The sequence below is a fragment of the Crocodylus siamensis genome, chromosome 10 (genome assembly GCF_052110815.1).
Source record: "Crocodylus siamensis isolate JL-2025a chromosome 10, ASM5211081v1, whole genome shotgun sequence".
NCBI classification, from domain to species: domain Eukaryota; kingdom Metazoa; phylum Chordata; order Crocodylia; family Crocodylidae; genus Crocodylus; species Crocodylus siamensis.
The window spans coordinates 1,280,777-1,304,417 of record NC_143404.1 but is presented as its reverse complement, the minus strand read 5'-3'; the positions used below and the strand labels follow the sequence as shown (position 1 = coordinate 1,304,417).

General features: G+C 44.3%; 1 protein-coding gene across 9 annotated transcripts in view; it reads right to left on the bottom strand.

The window, feature by feature from the left end:
- The window catches only part of EBF1 (EBF transcription factor 1), a 300,604-nt gene that overhangs the window by 71,312 nt on the left and 205,651 nt on the right, over positions 1 to 23,641 (bottom strand). For 5 of the 9 annotated variants that reach the window (XM_090020868.1, XM_090020873.1, XM_090020869.1 and 2 more), the window contains exons 9-10: positions 10,004 to 10,137; positions 1,604 to 1,730 (exon numbers count right to left, since the gene is read on the bottom strand). In XM_090020868.1, coding sequence (XP_089876994.1) covers positions 1,604 to 1,730; positions 10,004 to 10,137 — 261 coding nt within the window. The remainder of the gene's footprint in view (positions 1 to 1,603; positions 1,731 to 10,003; positions 10,138 to 23,641) is intronic. The other 4 variants (XM_090020871.1, XM_090020870.1, XM_090020867.1 and 1 more) reach the window with 1 other exon arrangement.

Sequence of the window (23,641 nt, the reverse complement as noted above, 5' to 3'; positions counted from 1 at the left end):
CATCCACTTCTTCTTTGAAGCGCAGCGCCCAGAACTGGACACAGGACTGCAGCTGGGGTCTCGCCAGCGCCAAGTCGAGAGGAAGTATCACTTCCTAACTTTTGTAAAGTGTCTCCAAAGAGGTTGGCACCATAGGTTTTTTATTTTTATATATATATATATATATATATATATATATATATATATATATATACACATACACATATACATAAATATATATATCTATATATACACATATACACACACACACACACACACACACATATATACACATACACATATATACACACACACACATAATATAGATATATAAAACTATAAAATATACATATAAAGCTATAAAATAATACAATAAATATAAAATAATCTCTATTTTATATATATTTATATATCATATTTATCTGTATAATGGATATTTATTTATATAACTATATCTATATCTATCTATATCAGTAGCTACCAACCTTTTTCTGCTGCAACCCTAAATCTGGGTCGTGACCCCCGACTCACTCATGCCCAGTAGCGCCAACAGAGCCTGGGCTGAGTTGGGATCGTGGGGGCAGCAGGTAGCAAGAGCCACAAGGACCACGCACTGGGAGAGCCCCGCAGGCAGGAGGGGTGGAGCGAGGGGCGGACCCCCACTTTGGGTCACACCCCAAGATTGGGAGCCACTGATCGCTCTATCTATCTATAATGGATAGCTAGGCTGGTACCACGGGTTATCCATTTTATATATACACACACATATTGATTGATCTATCTATCTAGTTCTCTCTATATATATCTAGATCTATATATATATATATATAGCTATCTAGATAGATATAGATATCTATCTATCTAGAAATAGAGATTATTTTATATATATTATTTTATAGTTTATATATATATATATAAAATGGATGGCTAGGATACTGCTTGACTGTATTTAAATCCAGTCCTTATCCCTCCACAATGCGGTTTCACATGATTCCTAACTATGTGGGATGCCCCATGGCCATGCATTTTAAGGGGGAAAATAAAACCCTTAACCAGTCCTCCCATGAGATCTCTGCATGGAAGAGTCTCCCCAAATGCACTGCCATCCACAGTCGTGAACGGGACAGCTGCCCAGCTTTCCTAGAAGGCAGAGGTAAACACAGTGGTGCCACACAGTAGATGTGGGCAGGCCAGCACGCTTATGCTTGGAGAGATCCGACGACGTGGACACACTGGATTGCATTGCTCTGACGGCGTCAGAGGAGAGTGCATAGCTGAGGGTCTCAGCCACGAAGAGACAGCCTTGCTTGTGCTGGCTCGTTGTGCTTCTTCATTAGGCCTTTGCAACTCTGTTTAGGCATGGACCCACTGTGCATCACCATAATAATGAAATAATCTCTTATTTTCTCCTTCCTGGAGGAAGCAAATATACAAATGATCCCCGTTCCAAAAAAAGTGCATTTTTGCAATGACCTATAGCCACCCATTCGCTAAAAATCAAACCTTACTATGAAGTTGCAAGTGATAGCAATAAAACACAGGTGTGGCAGTCCCAGCAGCTGGGAGTTGGGTCCGCTGCTTGCCCTCGTTTTATACATTGCAGCTGGTGCTAAAGCATTCTTACCGGTGTAAATGAACCTCCCAGGCGTTCCCTTGCAGAACTGCTTCGATTTGTAGGACAATGTGACTTCTACCACACCAGGGATGTGTCGGGGAGGCGTCTGAACTCGGATTGCATGAGGAGTAATCAGCTAGAAGAAAACATGGGGGGGGGAAAAGCACTGTTACAAGCCGAACACTTCTTTAATAACACTTTCCTCTCGGATCTCAGTAAACAAAGCTTTGAAACGTGTAATTAACCTGTCAATGTTTGAATACAATCTTGATGTAACCCACATAAAAGCCAGTGACAACAATATTTACAAGCGTTCTCCTTCTCAGCCATAACAACATTATCTCAGTTGTCATACACGCCAAGCACTTGCTTCCTTCTATGAACATTAAGCCTGGCTTAGTGCGACGGCTCAAGCCAGCACACGCCAGATGAAGGTTTTATACTCCGGTGGTCACAACGGTGCCTGACTAACACACACTTTACAAACGGAGGATTTGCTGAAGGTTTGGACAAAGACCATTACAGTAAGGTAGGCAAAGGTTAAATCTATTGAGCACTTGGACTCTAGGTGTGCAGTGGAACACATGCCATTTAAACATGTGGATCCCAAGTCTCTCACCATCATGTACATGTGTGTGATGGTGCATTTCTAGTGCAACTCTGTGCAAACCTGCTTTTCACTACTGGAGCAAACAGGAATGATTGCACAACAGGCAAGTCTATACCAGCTCCAGACCACACAAAGAGCATTGCAATGAAGCACAGCACGCCTACCATGTGTGCAATGCACACGAAGATGAAGGTAAATGTGGGTATCTGATGGACCATGACACGTTTGCTGCCAGATAATTTTCTCAGATATTACTCTGGAGTAAAATTACACCGCTACGTTCAGTGGACACGTGGCCCCCTCTCCCATGGTAGATGTATTGCAAGACCTTGCCACTAGGTGGCAGGGAAGATGGTGATAATAACGTGTCTGCACCGAACAAACAGCCACCCAGGGATGGAACGGAGGAGAGCTGTGAACACACTATACTAGCCTAATTTTACCCCAGGTAAAGTTAAGTCCAATTGTTCCCAGAGGTAACGTCACTCCAGAATCAAGTGACTTACCCTGTAGTAATGCTGTGCATGCTCTTCCCATTTTCACTGCAAAGTCCATTTACGTGTCATATGTCTGCACCCTCAGAGTAGCTGTGAGTGTGTGCCAACACCCTTGCTCTAGAGAGTGGTTATTTCATGTGCCCAGTGCTGCCCTACGGTGGTTACACTACCCTCATTTTGGTGGCTAGTGAACAGTGGCTGTGGCTACATGAGACGCTCTACTGTGCAGTAAAGCATCACCATCTACACATGCAGGCTTAGTCTACTGCGCAGTAAATTAATTGCACAGTAAAGCCAAATAGCATCAATTGCACGTGCAGACGCGCCCACAGAGTGGGCACATTCTCCATCATTGCTCAAGGCTGTGGCAATATCCACCCCCATCTTGCCATGCCCTCTCCTGAGCCCAGACTGCCCTCTCAGAAAAGGGCTGTGAAAAGGTCAGCCACTTACTCTGCAGAGCAGCTGTAGGAGCCAAACAAACACTTGGGACATCCAGGCAAATGGTCCCTGGTCTGCGGGAAATGAGATGGTTGTGTCTAGAAGCAGGGCAAGACCCTAGTGGAAAGACTTTAAAGGAATCTCCAGAGCCCCTCTACCTTTGCCTTATTATTACCCGAGCTTTCCCGTGACTTTCGAGGAGGCCTGCCTGGAGGGAAGCATGCCACGGGGGCAGGAGAGCAGTGGGGTGGATGGTGGGGTTGGTGAAAAGCCTTACGCACGTAACAGAAGAGAAGAAATCCTTTACATTTAATAGAATGGGCTGAACCCCACAGCTGTTGTGCTGAAGGGAGCCCGACTGCCTTGATTTTAGAGCACGTCACTGGTTGTTTATTGGAGCGAGTCAATGTTTCATGGCAAGGCACACTGGATGAAAACTTAAGATGAAACCTTTGTAATAATGGTTTGAGGGTTTTGTTGGTTTGGGGGTTTTTTTGTTCTGTTTTGTTTTTTTATAAAAACTTTTTTTGGCAATTTTTTTTCAATTTTTGCAGACCAAAGAGGGGTTTTTTCCTCCTGAATGACAACCAAACACTTTTTTCAAAAGCTATTTTTTCTGATTTTTAATTTAAAAGTAGGCTTAAAATATTAAAAGGAAAAGAAAAGAAATGTAATAACATTCCTTCAAAAGTCACTGGCCCTTTGTGGTCATCTCTAGTTTGTCTGTTGTGTGAGTTTTGAGCACAACTCTTAACACCCTCCCCCCTATATCTCAAGAATGAAAATCCCCAAAGAAAAGAGTTGGCAACAAAACACTGAAGAACCGGGAATGCTGCTCAGAAATGCAGCCATCTCTCTTATGTGAATGAAACGCACTGCAAAAAGTTCCCATACATTTTTTAAAAAAAACTGATGGAAAAAAAGAAGTCAGTGCTACCGCCCCCAAGTGTTCAGAAGAATGAATCAGACCCCCCAAGAAATCAAAAGACTGGATTAAAAATCATGATTTTTTTTTTTTTTAAATCAGCAGAGGGTTCTTCTTTTTTCCCTTTTGATATTTTCAGGCTTACAAGCTTTTTTCCTGAGGACCTAGATATTTACTTCTTACAATGAAATGTGTCATTTAAAAAAAATGAAGCCCAGCTGACTCCAGGAGCTGGCACTTTGAGAAAAGCAGTCATTGTTGCAAGATTTTTAGGCTAGGGGCAGAAATTACACACCAGTATAAGTGATTGGAAACTGCTTCCAGTCTGTAACACAACAGAAGTTCAGTGCACATAAACCACTTTCAAAATAGCTGAAACCAGTTTAAGTTAACCTGGGTGGATGCAGTATCAGGCTGAACCGATTTAGGTTAAATTGGTTTGTTGAACTTCTGTGCCAGACCCCCTCCAGATTCAAGTTCATTCACAGTCCCCCAACATCCCAGGATGCTTTGCACCTCCTCCATAAACCCTGCCCTCATAGGATGGGTGGGCCAGCTTTGGCCCAAGCTGTCAGCTCCAGCCCAGCAGGGAGGTGTGCTCTAGCACCCCCCGGCTTCTGGCCTAGGCCACTGCAGGCATGTGGCTGCATTTCTGGGATCAAAAGTGAATGTCTGTTCAGTTGCTTGTCAGTTCAATCTACACAGGTATGACTAACCTGCAAAGATTGCATCCATTCAACCTCGGGATTTTTTTGACTGTCTGTACTTAGCCCCTATGAAAGCACATGTATTGGACACAATAGAAAATGGGGGGAGGCGGAAAATAAACCTTAAAGAAAAAATTGCTAAGGGCTTTAAAAAACAAAAGTTTCCAGCCTCCCCTTCCACATCACCACGCCAAGAAAGCTCACTGAAAGAGGCAGGCTCTCGATGTATCTTTGCTTTCCCAGCCCTTACTGGTGCGGCACCACGTGAGTGGTCTTTCAGCATAACTCGTGGCATTTTCCAGTACACTTCTGCCCCAGTTCTCAAGAAATGCCTAACCTATTTATGGGACACTGTTACCAAGGACTGGGGCGAGTGAAGCCAGTTTGCTGGTTGGGTCTTTACAAACAGTTTGGTTTTCCTTTGTTCTCTGAAGTAAATAAATGTCACTGTGTTTAAAGCCACAAGAACACAACTCTCTCGCCCACACGTTCCCGAAGGGGGAACATTATGCCTCGAGTCCTGTGTTCCAGGACACTCAGGTTATATTTTGCTCTAATGTAGGCCTTGATGTGCAGAGAACAGGAAATCTGAGTTTTATAAACCCATGGGCTCTCCAGCTTTCTGTGCAACAGAAAGAGCTCAACGCCATGAGTTTGCAGTGAGGTTTGATAAACGGCCTTATTAACCATTATGTCTGACGTGTAATATGGCAGCACTTGTGAACACCCAGCAAAAACCAGAGCCGCACTCTTTTGAGCAGTGAAGAAGATAGGGGTGGAGGCAATGGTCCCTGGCTCTGACTGCCTGTATACTAGCCCCAGGAGAAGGAATGATCCTTTCTCTGCTCCAAGATACAGGTAGGAAGGAGGAAATGAAAAGCACTAGCCAATAGTGAGAAGCCATGAAATTAGACTTTCCTAAACCAGGACGCTATATTTCGGCCACCCTGATGCCTATTCTATTTTGAAGGTGGAGATTTCAAGCAAAGCATTCACCTCTGATTCAGAAATGAACCCACAAATCAGAATTACTTCTTCCCCCTCAAGCTTTGGGAAAATTGGGCTCTGGATTCAGGCATTAACCATGCAGCTAGCCTCATTCTAGACTGGGATTTTTAGGTAAATTGGTCTAATACTTGGCATCTGTATCAGCTGTTTTATATAAACTCACTTATGTCAGTTGGGACGCATAATGGATTGGATTAAAACCTGAATTGCAGAGGTCTCCAAAACAGAGTGAGGTACGTGCCCTTTAAAATCCAAAACACATTAGGGGCTATATTTGCGCAATAAACCTCTTTTCGTGGTTTGCTAATATATTTTAGACATTCTTGTGTGATGCAGCATCGTTTCACACTGCGGAGGGTGCCAGGCCACTTTTTTTTCTTTTTTTCAAAAGTGACATTGTATAAAGAGATGCTATTCATACAAGTCCCCAGTTTATTTTTGCTTGCTTGAGCACTAGTTTGTGGTTCCAGGCATGGTGACAATGAGTCATAAATTTAATTTGGACTTGAAGTGGAGGACCATTTGAACAGAGCTGATCAAAATGCAACCTCATACCCACTGTTGGGGCTGGTCCTGCTTGGAGCAGGGGTTGGACTAGATGTGACCGCCTGAGCTCCCTTCAATCCTCGTTGTCTATGACAGTGGTCTCCAAACTTTTTTGATCGCACACCCCTATCAGTAAAAAATTTTTGAGTACGCACCCCCACTATATGTATATTTATATCCGCGTGCCCCTATCAGTAAAAAAATTTTGAGCATGCATCCCCAATATATGTATAGTTATATACATAGAAATAGAAGTTCTAATATTTTCTTCCCGCACCCCAATGGATCGTCTTGCGCACCCCACTTTGGAGACCACTGGTCTATGATTCACTCAGGGTAGTAAAGCTTTGACCATGAGAGAAGCCAGAGAGCATCTACACAAGAGTATAGGCCTAAACTTTCAAAACTGACCAGTGCTTTTGGATGCCTTCACTTCTGGATGCCCAACAGGAGATGCTTTCAAGAGCCCTGTGTTTCAGAAAGACAGTGCTCAGCCCTTCTTGGATATCAGGCCACAAAGACTACATGCAATGGCTGAGACACCCAAAAGCAATAATCAGCTCTGCAAATCTTAGGCACAGATTTTGGTTCAGCGACATAACAATTGCCCACAGCCTCTGTGCCATGCGAGAGCAAGGAGCTGATGTTTCCGAGTCTCTCCAACTTCTCTCAGTAAAAAAAGCAAGACAGTTTCCAGCTGACCCGGCGAATACGCAGACTGCTCCTGGCAAGCGACTGTTCAAAGAAACGGCCTATTTGAATAAACAGAGCAGAATACTTATTAACAAACTCATTTCGACTTTATAGTCACAACTATTTGCTCCAACACCTGACGCTAAGCATTATGTTCTTGCATTCAGGGGAATGAAACAGCCCAAATATTGGGCATTGCTTATATAAGTTACTCACAAGACAGCCAATGCTGCAGTGCTTGAAAATTAACATAGGATTTTAAAATCGTTTTCATAAGTAATTTGGGAATTGCATATTAATTGAACTCTCTGGCTTGAGGTATCTGCCTTTCTGCACAAAAGTAATGTGACAAATTAAGTTTTTATTTAGTTCTCCTCTGGCTGAGAAAGGTTGTAATTATGTTAGAGTGTTTACAGCTAAAATATATGTTTAAATAATAAATATGTGTTTCAGAAACCATTTTAAATCTCCTTCTTTACCATAGCCAACTCCATTTCAAGTGTATAAATATTTCAATTACAAGACTTGGATACATGTAAAATAAATTAGAGCTATCTTATTTACATTTCAAATATTTATACTACATACAGCTTGACAGCAACAAATATATATTTTAAATGAACTTTTTTTTCATTTTCAATTTGAATCTGAAATGAGGTGGAATTTGTACTTTAAGTACCTGTATCTTGTAGGTGCTTATAGAGCTCCCATTGCAAGAGCATCTGAGCACCTCATAATCCTTCCTGTCTTTATCCTCACAGCACCTCCGTGAGCAGGGCGCTAATCTTGCTGCAGGGTTGGAGATGGGGCCCTCGAGCTGAAAGAAACTACGTCCTTTCCCCACTGCCACGCAGGAAACCCATGGCAGAGCAAGGACTTCATCTTTGGTCTCCCGAATCCCAGCATTTCTTCTCACCTCAAAATTCAAGTTTTTCTTTGGGTTTCCTCCAACTCGGTCAAAACTAGCAACTCCAGGAAAGAGCCACTGAAAACATCACCTCCTTTTGACCAAAAAACTCATCAATTCAGCTACATTAATCCAACATTTGGCTAGATTTTTTTTCTTTTTTTGACAGTCCTGCTCCAAGGTTTGAGTTTGCAATGACACCCCCAAGCCAGGCAGTTTCCTTTCAAGCTCTGCTGCGGTCGAGCAAACCCCTTTGCATCGGGTCGTGATCTTCCTTTTTTGGGTTCTGACAACCTAAGAGGCATTTTAGGGTGGAGGCGAGGCAGCAGATGGCTTAGGCACGTGCAATGCACGTGGACGCTGCACGCACTTTGAATTCTTCAGAGATCATTTGGCAACTCACTCATTTCCAGGATTATTTTTTAACGGCCTCCTCATTTTTTTAGCACTCGTATCTCTCCCCCTTTGGGCTTTCATATTCCATGTCTAGGTTACCGAACCAGAGGAACAACAGCACAGTGCAAACTGTAGAATAATTTTCATCTGAAAGACTAATTATAACCCTAACATTTGCAACCAATAAATGAACACCTTTCAGTCTGAATATTTGCAGTATCCGTCTTCTTTTAGGAAAGGCCTGTCCAACAACCTGCAAACCAATGAGATTCTGAAACAACACTGGTTATACAGACAGGGTTTTATAATGGAAGGGCCAATTCTGGGTACACCCTTCTCCATCCCAATGCCCTTTCATACCGAGCCTCTTCACTTTTCCTCGTTAAAAATCTTTACCCGCAATAGTTCCCATCCTAACACATCACTGAAATCACAGAGGTGTTTTCATGATGCAACAGCTTCAGGACTGGGCCCATGTGCTATGATTATTTATTTATTTTTTTTATAATATACTTTCATCTGCTCCTATCCTTGTGTGGGGTAATGTGAGAGGGAAAGTCCGCAGCAAATATTAGAGGGCTCTCTTCATATGAAAATTGCTGCCATATGTGTAACAGAATCACCAGGGGTGAAAGGGTCATATCTGAAGTAAATTATAATATTGATTTAATATTTATAATGTACAATCCCAAGGAGCAGAAAGAATGAGGGAAAACAGGGTTCTCCTTCCAGCCCTTCTATCATGAATACTAATTTAATGATGAAATTTAACTCTGCACCTGAATCTGAAAGAAGTTTGCATCTGATCAAAATGTGGCTGTCCTGGTATAGTATAATTGATGCAATAAGGCTGGCTAGTAACTAAGATCAGTGCATTTATTTCACTATTCATCCCTCACAAATATCAACTCAATGCAAAGCTTTCAGACCCCACAAAGGTAACACGTGAAACCCTCTTGGTGAGCTTTCTCCTGGTGCTGGTCGAGGCTCCGGGATTTTTGGGCTGGCTTCTCTGGCCCTGGCCAAAGGGGTGTTTTGTTGAGCTCTCTCTTTTGAGCTTTAAATGTTTCACTGGTGTTTGGGAAACGAAAGAATCCAATCACATCAGGCGACACAATAAGATAGCAAAAAGGAAGTTAAGAAGAACGAGCAGGGAAATAGAGGCAATAAAAGTAAATGAGAGGCAAGAAAACATTGCCCTGAAGATATAAATGTCTCTGCTGGGAAGGAAAATGATGCTTTCCCCACCATGGATGTGCAGAACAAGATACTAGGTATTCAGAACTGGCTCCTCAGGTGGGCTGAGGACCTGAAGCCCCCCCGAAGTCAATGGGAGCTGCAAGTCCTCAGCGCCTCTGAAAATCAGCGTTGCTGGCACTTTTTTAAACTGGACCTTATTTACTGTATGTTAAATGCACAGTCCATCATAGAGGTGCACGTTGATCCTTGACCCTTCCCTGAACTAAATGGCTTCACCTAGGTTCAGGGCCATTGCAAGAGGGGCAAGTCCAGGGTTCGGGCCACAGGCAAATTTGATTTGTTTCCAGGGAACTGAGTGAGCAAAAGAAGGATTTCACAGCTAAACATTTGTGGCTGATTGAGCGTTAGGCTCAGAAGAAAAGCAGGCTAGCTATAAACTAGACAAAGCTATTAGACATTAACGTTCAGACAACACCTACCTCACTCCAAACCAGCATGGTGCCGAATATGACCTGTAACCCATCAAAGAAATTGTCTCCTATGATGATGACAGTGGCACCTCCTGTAGTCCATCCTTCACTTGGACTGATGGCTTTGATACATGGTGTAGCTGCTTTTCAACACACATGAAAAAGAGAAGTATTCTGCTGTTAGAACCAGATTTTAATGATAGAAGACCTGAGAAAAAAAAAATAAAAGGACCTTTCATTCCCCCCCCCACCCCTCGTAATACAAAGATTGCAGAGACCTCATTCTTTCGAGCAATGCATGTGTGACCCCAAACCAGCTCTTTGGAGAAGGTATTTCTCCTCATTAATTTGTGTTTGGTTTTGTTGTTTCTATTAAGAAGATACATATTTTTTTCAGACTATGCAAAAAAAAAAAAAGATGGGCAGAGACCAACTGGGTAACAGTGCACATTCCTCTATTACACATGAAATGCTGAATTCCTGAGTCAATAATAAGATGATCGCAAGCAAGTGTCCTTTATTATCTATCACAGGATAAATTAACCAAGGAAAGACTCTGAAATACTATGGAAACTGTTAGCTAAACACAAAAGGGCGTAACCCTCCGTGTTGCTCTAATTCCTCTGCAATAGGATCCAGTTCAACCACCCTGCCATGAGGCAATGCATTGGCAAGAAAATCTGCTAGCAAGTCAGTCAAGTCGGAAAGGTTAAAGAGGTCCCAGGGATGCTGGTAACTATTGTGTAATTAGGAAATGAGTTGAGGGTGAACATCTCCTGCTGCACTCACAAGGCAAACCTCCCCTCTCACGAGCTGGCTTCCCGACACACTGTCAGCCAAGGGCCCCCTGCGAGGATGCTGACACCCCAATAGATGCGAATGGTGCTCAACTCTGCCAGCGAGACCTTTGGACACGGGGGCCTCTATTTTAGGGCATTTTATGTGCGACAAGCACAGGGACCGCCACTCCGGCGGGAGCCCAGGACACAGATACGGGTGATGTGAAGCTAGTCGGATGGGCAGTAAGGTAGGGCTCAATCCTGTAGGCCACTGAATACTCCTACCTAAAGCCCTGTATGGGAAAAGCATGTAGGATCAAATCCTTGGGGGTCTTTTATGTCAAACTGCTGGCCAGATCCTCCCCAGCAGTGAAAATCTGACTCTCCTGCAAAGAAGGGACATTGGCCATCCTCCGTTAGGGCTGGGATTGCAACCCTAGCATTACGTGGCGTGGCTCCACGGAGAGTGGGGTGCTTTACTAGTAAATACAGGCCAGCTGATTGGAGCATTTGCCCTTGATGAGGAGCTGCTTATTGGTGGAAAACCTGAACTGCTAGAACAGCTCGTTCAGCTCAGAAATTCCAAATAAACGTGAATGTGCCCCAAGCCTGCAGGCAGGTAGTTCATAAAGAATGAAGGCAAATAAATAAAATGCACGGTTGTAGGTGACCTGCCATGTACTGCTTCCAACACAAAATGTTAAATCAGCACTAGGCATTCATGTTGTTATTTATTAGTTGACAGTGGGAGTTGGACTGCAAGAATTGATGCACCCAGCAAGAAGATCGTTCCCGTGAGCTACTGTGAAGGGTGGGTGGGCAGGGAGCTGGAAATGAGGATGGGACTGGAAGGCAAGTTGTTGAGTCACCACTAGCAGTAAGTGTTTCTGTGGGCATTCGTACAGAAAAGCTCCAGGGTGATGGATGGCAGACACAGGACGCACACAAACTCCGTCCCCGCTTACAAAAGCTGGTAAGTGTCAGGCACAAACTTTTCCACTACTTAAGCTGATGGAAGTGCCAGCTAAAATACAAAAAAACCCCGTGCACACAAAAATCATTACACTGCTCCAAACTTGGCAGAAAACAGCCCTTTAACTTTTACATGAGCTAACAAAAGAAACATCCTAACATTACAGTCATGAAAATGCAGTGCGCACACAGAAGTAATTTCAAGATGTGTAATTTGGATTCAAGTTACTTGCATAAAACCATGCATAAAAAACTTTGGAAAGTCCAAGCCAAATGCTTTCCTTTAGTCTGAGCTCATAGCAAAGCGTTTACAGCTAAGGCAGCTTTGCAAAATCCCATCTAGCCTTTTCACAGAATCTAATCATTTCATAAATTAAAATTAAAATTGCTTCCAAATTACACACTTCCTGCTAGTTACATCTGACAGTGGACACACACACCCTAATAAAAGTTAAACATAACCAGTTTTGCATGTATCAGTGAGAGAAGTGAGTTTTTGGTTAAAGGTTACAAAGCAACCTTTTTTTTTTTTTTTTTAAAGAGAGAAAAAAACCTCCATATATAAAAACTGTTTGAGTCCTCAAATCATTAAAAACATATGTCAGCTTCAGAGTCACACATTCAATTAATCTCAAAAATGAATGCAAGATATTTCTGTACAGGACTTGGTGGGCACATCTATATGAGATGCTAACTGCGCAGTAGCCTAATACTACTTACTGCACAGTAGCGTGTCACCGCAAAAAATGTGCTAATATGCTACCGCGCACTAGTATTAGGCTCCTGCACAGTAAATGTCACTAAAAAGCCGTGCGCCAGCACTGTGCACAGTAACTGGTACTACCATGTAGTAGATTTAGTACTTGGTTATGCAAGTACTAAAATTAATGTGCAGTACCTACAGCACTTTAATGAATGTGTAGACGCACCCAGTGTTCCTCTCACCAGGTGGGATTTTTTTTTTTTGGTGTCCTCAGCACAGGGCAGGGCAGAGCGCTGTAGTCTTTCCACTGGTTGATTGTTAGGTTTTGATGTATCTAGCACTTAAGAAAGTGTTTAAGTGCAAGATCAGGTCTAAGCCCCATCAAAGCGAGTGGGACTTTGAGCAGGGGCTCGAATGCTTTTCTAAATTGGCCTGATGGCTCCTCTGACTTAATTTAAGCAAGCAGCTGGTTCCAGCAGAGTCAGCAGGATGGCTCATACACTTGAAATTACGTGAATACTTAAGTCCTGTGCTGAATGAGCAGGGACCTAGGTTTTAGAAGAAAAGTTTGTGTCACTAACATTTCAGGCAATTACGACCCCAGGATGCGTTTCCCTTGAGATAGTCCCTTATCTTCCCCCTCCACCACCCAAATCACACTTGGTGTTTTGACCCAAGTTTTTCCGTGTGCGGTGCTGGGACGTGAAGGCCCAACCCTGCACTGGCAGAGGTCGTGTAGTGTAGGACCAAGGGGGAGCTCCAAGAGGCAACGTGCAAGCTAGCACACCTGGGAGGAATTGCTCTTCTACCACTAGCAAAAGCTCGTGTTGTTCTTGGTGCTAAGCTTATGTAGTCTTGCTACACCCCAGTCCCTGCTCTTCCAGGGCACAAGCAGAATGACTCGGATTGAATGGAAGATACTCTTCTGGGGTGGAAGAATTGGGCCTCGGTGCTCCCCCCGAGGTGAGAGGGAGGTTCATTAGGACCTCCACACACCTACACATTTTCATTACACCCCCAGGCTGGGGCCAGGCACAGGGGGACCTTAGCTCCACATATGTCTTCTGCTAATCATTTGGTGTCTTTACTCATGTTTCATTTCCCAGGAGATGTTTCCTTATGAGCAACTTGACAAAAATAAAAAGAGCTGATTGGAATATTTGTCCCAAAGGAAATTTATAGACTCATAGAAAATGAGGGTTGGGAAGGAGCTCCAGAGGTCACATCTAATCCAACCCCTGCTCCAAGCAGGACCAGCCCCAAGTACATCATCCCAGCCAAGGATTTGTCTGGTCAAGTCTTCAACACCTCCAAGGATGGAGATTGCACCACCTCTCTGGGTAACCTGCTCCAGTGCTTCACCACCCTCCTAGAGAGAAAGTTTTTCCTAGTATCCAGCCTCAACTTCCCTGGCTGCAACTTGAGCCCATTGCTCCTTTTCCTGTCATCTGCCCCCATGGAGAATGGTCCAGCTCCATCCTCTTTGGGACCACCCTGCAGGTATTCTGATATTTCCATCTTTGTTTTGGTCCAGAAAGAGGACAAAATGGCAACATTCTTGTAGAATGAAAGTCTTACCGTCCCAACCCCCAACTTCTAGTTGCAAGATGTTGAAACTGTGCAAATAATCACTATTTTCCATCCCTTCCTCCTCCCGCCTCAAAAGAAAACCTTTTCCAGAGACAAACTTTGCTTTGGCTGAAACCCTGCATTTGATTGCAAAGAATTTTGGGTCCAAAAATTTGACCAGCTGTAATAATAAGGTAGTGAAACATGTGCCATTACAACAGGTGGGCTTACAATAAGAAAGCGTGTATATACCCCCACCCGCCCACACCCATGGAATAATGAAAGGCAGACTAACCGTATCCTGGACTAAAAGAGCTCAGTCGCTTCATTACCAGATGTCATTTAAAAAAAAAAAGAATCACTCAATTGTTCAGTGGACTCTATTCACACTACTTGCTCAAAGCCGAGTCTCTGCACTGAATAAATGCCACAGACCAAAGTAACTACAACCCTTCATGCTGTAAGCAGAAGCCTTGCAACGTCTGACTGATGGCCATATGAACATGTACCGCCACTGGTAAATGTTGCTTATTCTTATTTTTCTCCTCTCATTCTTTGCAAGATTTGAAGCAAAATGATTGTTGGACTGTGAAGATGCCTTTTGTTCTGCACCTCCTGCGACAGCATCTTTGCAGCCCTCGTGTACATGGGACGTTCGGCACCAGCATCAAAAAAGAAAAGTTTTGCGCTGCGGCATGGCACGGGTGCATCGCGTGCACGTGCATTTCCCCGCTCCCTGTAAAGGAGATTTTTCTTCCTTCGAAGTGTGACAATAAAATGATTACCCCGCCACAGTTTAGCATAATGGTTCAGAAATGCTTGTGGCATATTGCAGAGTTAAAGTGGAAATTATTAGGTAGCTCTTCTTTGTTATAATAATGATCACTCCACAAATAAAAGCTCTTCTCCCAAAGGTACTGCAAGGCACAAAATGCTAATTCCAAAGATTATGTGTGTGCTTTTATTAAATATTACTGTGCCCTGTCTGTTTGAGGGCTTCACTGCTCTGATTGTTTTACGAGTGCCATGGTAATGTCAGCCCCATCTCGCTAGCAGCAGGCACACATTTTAGCTTTTGTATGAGAGTTGATCAAAGGCCACGTGCTGGGGGAATTGCTGAGAAAACACGGACAAGTGATAAAAATCTAACAGATTAATTGGTTTAAATTTCATTTCAGGACATTGAACTTTGACTCGGGATGCTAATGCTACACTATGAGTCAGGGCCTAATTACCCGATTTCCAATTTGCCTCTGAACAATGGCTGGGAGGGAGGGGTAATAACAACAACAACCACTGCCACCACCACTACTCCGTACAGCTTCTGGTACATATTTAACAACTCATATTCTCTATGCAGACAGTTTCGCTAGGGAATACCCCCATCCGTTGCTCAGCTTGCCAAGCATTTGTATTTGTCCTGAATCTCAACCGAAGACACAAGAAATACCACATGCCCCCAAGAGCATCAAGCATTTTGATTTATACCATCAACGGGAGAGCAACCCAAGTACCTGCAAATGTGCGCTGGACCTCTCCGACTCTTCATTAGGGACTTGGATTTATCGGGGGAACTGCATTTTACCTTCCAATAGAAATGATGTATTTCATTGATATAAAACAGGGGCCAGAGGGAAAACAGTGTTTACTTCAAAGTTTATGGGTGGCCTCAGGAATAAGGGTTAATTGAGCTCAGAGGTGCATGTTCACTCAGGTGAATTAGTGGGAAACACAGCTAGCAGCAGGGATCTGGGGCTGCTCTTATTTTGCTTCTGAAATCTATTTGTGCGATGATTAATATCCAGTTTGCGCTGCTGACTGTAAGAATGACCTCGTCTGCAGTTTTTATCATAAAATATCATTTCATCCTCCATTATTCCATAGATGAGGCTCTGGCAACAGTTGCTGTATCACAACAGGAGTTTAAATGATGGGATATACGTTTATCTTCTCCTTAGTTTTAATGTGATTGACTGCGATGTGCAAACATAGCGTAATTGCATAAAGCCGATTCAAGGTGGGAAGTCAGGTGCAGCTGCCATACGTCTCATCTTAAAGGGAATTTTCAAAGTTAAAAAAGATGAAAATGTGGGCTTGATCTTAAATGTATTTGTTTTTATTCTACATTTGCTTAGGCAATGCCCTTGTCCAACGCTCAGATAAATCACCTGCTGAGGAAACTACAAGCTTACAAGCTTGATCCCACAACATGCTGAGCTTCCTCAGCTCCCGCTATTGATCTGGGCCCTGATTCACCAAAGTGTCTTGCCGAAACACCCAGAAGTACTTTGCAGTCAGGATCAAGGACCAAGATTTCTTGATGCGATTAAGCATCACTCCATTCAACGTTGCAAGACCCATGTGCCTTAGGTGAGTCCCATTTCCAAAAGAAGCATAGGCAAAACCACCTACAGAAACGAGGGCAACTGGGAATTTCCTCCCAGTCCTGGGTATTATGGGAGGAGAGGGGTTGAACTAGATCTTTTTTTGTTTGTTTTTTAATGGGGCACACGTGGCTTTTACACAAAACTTCCTTGTTCATCTTAGAACCATTATATGGTTATATCCCCTTGGCTTAAAACACAGACACATAACTAATAGCAGCCCTGACCCTAACTTAAGTGGTTGGCAGGAGGTATCCGGTGGGAGGGCAGCCATAGCTCAGGAAATTGTCCTGGACATTAAAAAATTGTGTAAGTGGCCCTGAACACGGGCACTTGGACACTGGAAGTTGACTAAATCCCTAAAGCCTTACAGCACTAGGCAGAGTCCCCCTCTTCTGCACCACTGGGTTTTTTTTTTTCTATTTGGACAAAATGTTGCTATTTCCAAAAAAGGGAAATGTAATTAAATCTGGCTGCTGCCCCTCGTATCTTCCATTTATATTTTTTCTATGCCAGCTTCTTTTTTTTTCCATTTGGCTATTCACTCTAAATGAAAGTGCATCACCCATTGCAACCATGCACCTGCATCCCATGGTGAGGGCTTTTCTTTCCAGAGCCAAAAAGCTTCACTTTAAAAAATCTGCCTAGTTAAAAAACATACCGTAGTTTTCCTTTGTCCACTGTTCTGTTACTGATGCTGCTGCTATCATCATCATTATTATAATTATTATTATTATTGTTTTTCATCCAGCAAAATGACAGTGGTTCTTTCTCATGCAGTGCTCAGCTTAACTTCTAAGGATAGAATTTCTCCTTAATTTCTAAGGACAGAAATTACACACAGACCAGCATAAGTGATCAAAAACCAGTTCCAATCAGTAACGCAACAGAAGTTCAGCGCACATAAACCACTTTCAAAATGGTCAAAACCAGTTTATGATAAACCTGGATGGATGTAGTATCAGAGACTGAACTGATTTAAGTTAAATCGATTTATTGAACTTCTGTCCCCCTCCAGATTCAAGTTCACTCAGAGCCCCCCAGCATCCCAGAATGATTTGCACCTCCCCCACAAACCCCCACTTCTCAGGGTGGGCAGACTAGCCTTGGCCCAACCTGTCTGCTCCAGTCCAACAGGGAAGCGTGCCCTAGCACCCCCTGGCTTCTGGCCTGGGCCACTGCAGACTTGTGGCTGCATTTCTGGAATCAAAAGTGAATGTCTGTTCACTCGCTTACCGGTTCAATCTACAAAGCTTAGATTAATCTGTGAAAACTGAATCATAGTTTCATAGTAAGTAAGGTCGGAAGGGACCTGAGCAGATCATCAAGTCCGACCCCCTGCCATGGCAGGAAAGAGTACTGGGGTCAAATGACCCCAGCAAGGTGTACATCCAGCCTCCTCTTAAAGCCCCCCAGGGTAGGAGCCAGCACCACTTCTCTTGGAAGTTGGTCCCAGATCCTAGCTGCCCTGACTGTGAAGTCGTGCCTCCTGATATCTAACCTAAACCTGCCCTCTGCCAGCTTGTGACCGTTATTCCTGGTCACTCCTGGTAGTGCATGGGGGAACAGGGACTCCCCCCAATGCCTGCTGATCCCCCAGACTAGTTTGTAACAGGCCACTACATCCCCCTCAGCTTTCTCCTGTGGAGGCCGAATAGGTTCTGGTCCCGTCGCCTCTCCTCATAGGACCCGCCCTGCTGACCCCTGACCATGTGAGTGGCCTCCTCTGGACCCTCTCCATGTAGTCCACATCCCTCTTGAAGTGCAGCACCCAGAACTGGACGCAGTACTCCCGCTGCGGCCTGACCAGTGCCGCATAGAGGGGGAGGATCACCTCCCTGGACCTGCTCGAGATGCATCTGTGGATGCATTTCAAGGTGCGGTTGGCCTTCCTGACCGCGTCCCCACACTGCCGGCCCATGTTCATCTTGGAGTCAATGATGACTCCAAGATCCTTTTCCGCCTCTGCACTGACAAGAAGGGAGTTCTCCAGCCTGTAGGTATGGTGCTGGCTCTTCCTCCCCACGTGCAGCACCTTGCACTTGTCGGTGTTGAATCCCATCCTGTTCTCATCCGCCCACCCCTGTAACCTGTCTAGGTCTGATTGCAGCCTATTCCTCCCTTCTAGCATGCCCACATTCCCCCACATCTTAGTGTCATCAGCAAATTTGAACAGGTGCTTGTTACCCCCTCGTCCAAGTCACTGATGACGATGTTGAACAGTGCGGGCCCGAGGACCGAGCCCTGCGGACCCCCACTGCCCACGTCCCTCCAGGTCAAACATGACCCGTCCACCACCGCTCTCTGGGTGCGGCCCTCCCACCAATTGGCGACACATCTGACTGTGTGGGTGTCGATACCTTAGTCCCCCAGTTTTTTAATGAGAATGGGGTGAGAGACAGTGTCGAAGGCCTTCCAAAAGTCCAGAAAGACTATGTCCACTGCTACCCCTGCATAAGGATTTGGTCACCTGGTCGTAGAAGGCCACCAGGTTGGTCTGACAGGACCTGCCTCTAATGAACCCATGTTGGTGCCCCTAAGCATAATCTCCCCCACTGGCCCTTTGTGGACATGTGCCAGGATAACTCTCTCAAAAAGTTTACCCAGGATTGAGGTAAGACTAACTGGCCTATAGTTCCCCAGGTCCTCCTTCCTCCCCTTTTTGAAGATGAGAACCACACTGGACCTCTTCCAGTCCTCTGGCCCGACACCAGAGCCCCACGAGTGCTTGTACAGCCGTGCCAAGGGTCACACAATGACCTCAGCTAATTCCCTCAGCACTCAGGGGTGGAGATCGCCTGGACCAGCTGATTTAAATATGTCCAGTCCTTCCAGAAGGTTCCTGACTAGGTCCTCACTGACCCTTGGCCTGGGTGTGCCTCCCCTGGGGCCTACGGGGGTCCTGGTGTGGGGGGTGACCCGGTCCCTGCTCAGAAAAATGAAGGCAAAGAAGTCGTTAAATAGGTTAGCTTTGTCATCTGGTGTGATGACCAGATTTCCTAGCGTGTCTTGCAGGGGCCCCATGTTACCGGGTACCTTCTTTTTGCTCCCTATGTATTTAAAAAAGGACCTGTCATTGTCCTTGATCCAGGAAGCTAGTCCCAGTCCCATCTCCGCAATCAATTCACTCTCGGGCTTTTTAACCATCTGTACTTAGTCCAAATGCCTGCTCACCCAACCAGGCCCCCTACGCATTTGCTTTACCCCAAAGAGACTTGCAAGCATTTGAATTTGACTTTACCGTGTCTACAGGATCCGTCCTAAAATGCGAGGCACTGAGACTGGGAAGATAGGGCATGGGACAGCATGTGTTACACACAGCACCCACAACACTAAATCTTCAGTCTTAAGCTAAACAGTGAGATTGCTGTTTATCTTAGTAAAATGATGATCTTCCTGCTTCCCTCTTTCATATCACGGCCTGCTCCTTTTCCTATTCAGCTCTGACAATAAGCAGCTGCCATGCAGGAAACAGGGTAACAGAGGTTTCCCTCTTGAGAAGATTACTTCTGTAGCTTTATGTAACACATGCATGAGGTCACAATGCCCCACTCCTTCCACTCCCCTGTTTGAGGCATCGTGGCATTTGGGCATTGCAAGCATTAGAGATGACCACATTGGGCCCAAAATGGCAACCTCCCACTGGTTGTCTGTGACATGGACACCAGTGAAATCGTGTTGCAATAAATACAGTAATCCTGCCGTGGGATTTGGGTGTGATGGGTAGCTCAATATATTTTTTTTTTACATAATGAGGTTAAGGGTTTTAGCTGAAGCATCATTGCTCCCAGAATGCTTTGCTTCTGTTTGGTGGGAACTGGTGATGGAAATCCCCTAGTGTAAAACACCACCTCTGATCCACACTCAAACCCCTGTTTTCCTCTCTTGTCCTTGCTGAAGCTTTTACTAATGCAATCACATTTTGGCAGTGCTTCTGCACTCCTCTCTCCTGGATGAACCCCTTTTCTTCCCTTTTCTGACCCTTGGTTTGAGACACACAATGGCAAGGGAGGAATAAGGCTGCGCTCAATAACAGAAGGTGTGTTACTCATCATTTCCACGTGAGGTGCCAGTGGCCACACACACAATGACCTGCCTTAACTATTAAGACTGGAGGACTAAAAGTGGCCCTAAACAACCTTCTCACCCACTACTTCAGCAGCAGTAACTTATGGTTGGTTCTGTATGAGGGGATGAGGGTGGCATAGCACCAAGAGGTACTCCACATCCTTGTCTTCACTCCCTTCACCCTGTTTTTGAAAGTGGGTTAGGGCACATGGGGGGCTAAAGCTCAGATTCAAAGAGGGGCATCATCAGAGAGACCCTCACCACCACCTAGTCAACTAGAGCAAGGGGGAGGTGAACATGCTCTGAAGTTGCAAGGCCATGATTTTGCCCTTACGAATAGGAGACTAAAAAGGAAGAAAAGTTCAAGATCTGGCTAAGGTATGAGGCACACACCTTCAGCTATCGTCCTGCTTTGAAACCACCATGGTTCAACTGATGCAAAAAGCCATGAGGATCCTCTGACACTGACCTGATTTATGTGGGTTTAGCTTCTCCTGCTATTGCTACAGACCTAAACTACGCCAATATAGCCAATTTTAAGCCAGTGTAACCAACACCATCAATTTTAAGCCAGTAAACATGTCCCCACAAAGGCTTGAACCCAAGGTTAACTATGCTGAGTTTTTTACAGCAAGCTGTATTCTCTTGTATGCCCCACGTGCCCAGCCCCTTATCAGTGCACGTGGGAGTATTCACACGTTTCACATTAAGTATATGCTAAAGCCAATCAGGGCCTGGGGAAAGGGATGAAACCTTTCTAAACCCATTATTTGCTAGCACTCGCTTTCTGGGGAAGAGGGTAGTTTCTAGTCCCTTGCAAGCTGGAAGAATCACAGTCATGCCGGCTTCCACAGCACCCGGGTGACAAATAAATCTGGCTCCAGGACAGCAAACATTTCCTGGGTTCAGAACAGGGATGCACAGGACTGGAAGGGACCATCTTAATTAAGGGGTCCTATTCCCTGACATCGAAGGGGGAAGAGACAGCTCCTTACTTAACTCTCTACTGGAAGAGTTTCAAGGTGCAAAGTCTTGATAACGAGGTCCCCATTTAGTGTCATGGCCCCCATGGAAAAAAAATGTTGCAAAATATATAACATTACTTTGCAACATGGAAAACCTGTTTTTCATGCAAATGCAGTCTTAAATTCTTCAGATGCAGGAAGTTGGGCTGCAGACACACATTTTCCAATAATCTCCTCACAGCCACTCAAAAATAAACAGATATAATTCTAATTCTAGCCCAGAATCAAATCAAATCAAATATTAACAACGGATTATGTTCCCTGCAATGCTGCTGTCAGATACACTATTGCAAAGAGGGGGGAGAAAAAAATTCCCTAAACCTATTCCAGGAAAGAAAAAAAAAAAAGAAAAGAAATCAATTATGTAAGCAGCTTATTGGGATATTTATTGTAACAATGATAAGTTCATTAGCCTCAGATTGTACAAGAAATAAGTCATTTCTTTCTTCTTGGCAAACACAGGTTTTCTGACTCAAATGAGTTTCTAGCCCAATGCTCTTTGCTAAGGAGGACTCAGAGAGGGCAGCCCACAAGAGAAAGCTGGAGCTAATCATCTCTCAGACACTGCACAATCCATGGAGAAATACAAAGCAAACTGCAGGAGTGGTGGGGAGGGACCAGCGTGCAGTTTCTGCAAGGAAAATTCAAGTGCCCTTAGAGCTCTTACCCTGTTCCGATTTTTCTTATAAATCAGAGGATGCACTCTAATGCAATTTTCCGGAGCCTGAGAATCATAAAGTCAAATATGAACAAGTCTAGTGGAAAATCTGTGACGTTAATCTTGGCCTAAGTCGTATTTTTAACAGGCGCTGAATTTGTGCGCTGGATTATCCAGATGGCCATACAGGAATCATCCTGATAGGATTAAACCTTTGTGCTGAACTCTGCTCCATCTGTTCTCTGAGGTTTGCCTGTGCCTATAAGAACACGATTTTTTAGCCTTTCAATGTCTAGTAGCATGACTAAGAGTGCCAGTTCACACACGCGCGCGCACACGCACACACTCACACCCTTGAGCACTTGATTAGTAATGTGATATGAGGTTAGCCTGAAGTTTTTGCACTAAAGAAACATATTGCTTTTATTATTCTTTTGAAGAACAAAGTATGCAATACCTAAATTCAAACAAACAAACAAAAAAAGATTTTTGTTGTTGTTCTGGGACTTGTTCAATTCATTAAACCATAATACTGCCATAAATTTATAGATGAAGGCATGACTAAACAAAGTAGTGAAGCGCTTCATCTTTGCAATCTATTAGAGTATTAGAATGTATGATATAATTTTACTTTGAAGCTATCATTGCAGCTCAAACGCACGCACACGCAGTGTAGGTAGCTGTTATTTCTGTTATTCCTGTCTCGCTCAAGTCACAGACCAAGAGAGAGAAAAAATATCAGACCCTGTAAAAGAAAATACATTTATTCCCATTAAAGTTGCTTTCTGCTTTTATTATCTATTAACGACACAGGCTTTTGCATTCATTGTTGCAGCCTGCCAGATGCAGCTACGATGCATATTCATCATGTGCAAAAATTCAGCTCAGGCGCACTCAGAGAGACAGATTAGGCTGACTTGCCAACAGAGACCAGGGTCCGATGGATGGCCCCGGGTTTCCAGGCGCTGGGCCAGAGGAGGAGGTAGGGAACCTGGCTTTTCTGCAGAAAAAGCACCCCAATGGTCCGAAGGCTTACCTCGAGTGCTTTCCTAGCCAGAAAAGTGCTACAAACTAATGAATCACGAAGGTGGGGAGGAGTGAATCAGAAAAATAAACAAAGTGATTCAAGTGATATTATTATTATTTTCCTGCGCCCTCGGCAGGAATGCAGTATAATGCACAGCCCCTGTTTGTCATGGCAGCGGGACAGCAATGCAGGCAACATAACCTGAATTGCATTTTCAGAAGAATCCTTCATTACTTCCCCAAGACTGAGAGCCCCTTGTGTCTGCTCTGCAGTGTCTTTCATAGTGTTGCCTCCTCTGTTCTTTGTGCAAGAGTGAATGGAGGGGTCAAGCACCTCCTTCCAATCATTTGGGCTCTGCTTGCAAAAACAAGCATAAAAATATATTTATAGGTGGTAGTATCTGTCCAGCAATGACACCACATAAAACCAGCACACTGAAAATGTGAGCAGTAGATTTGCTTT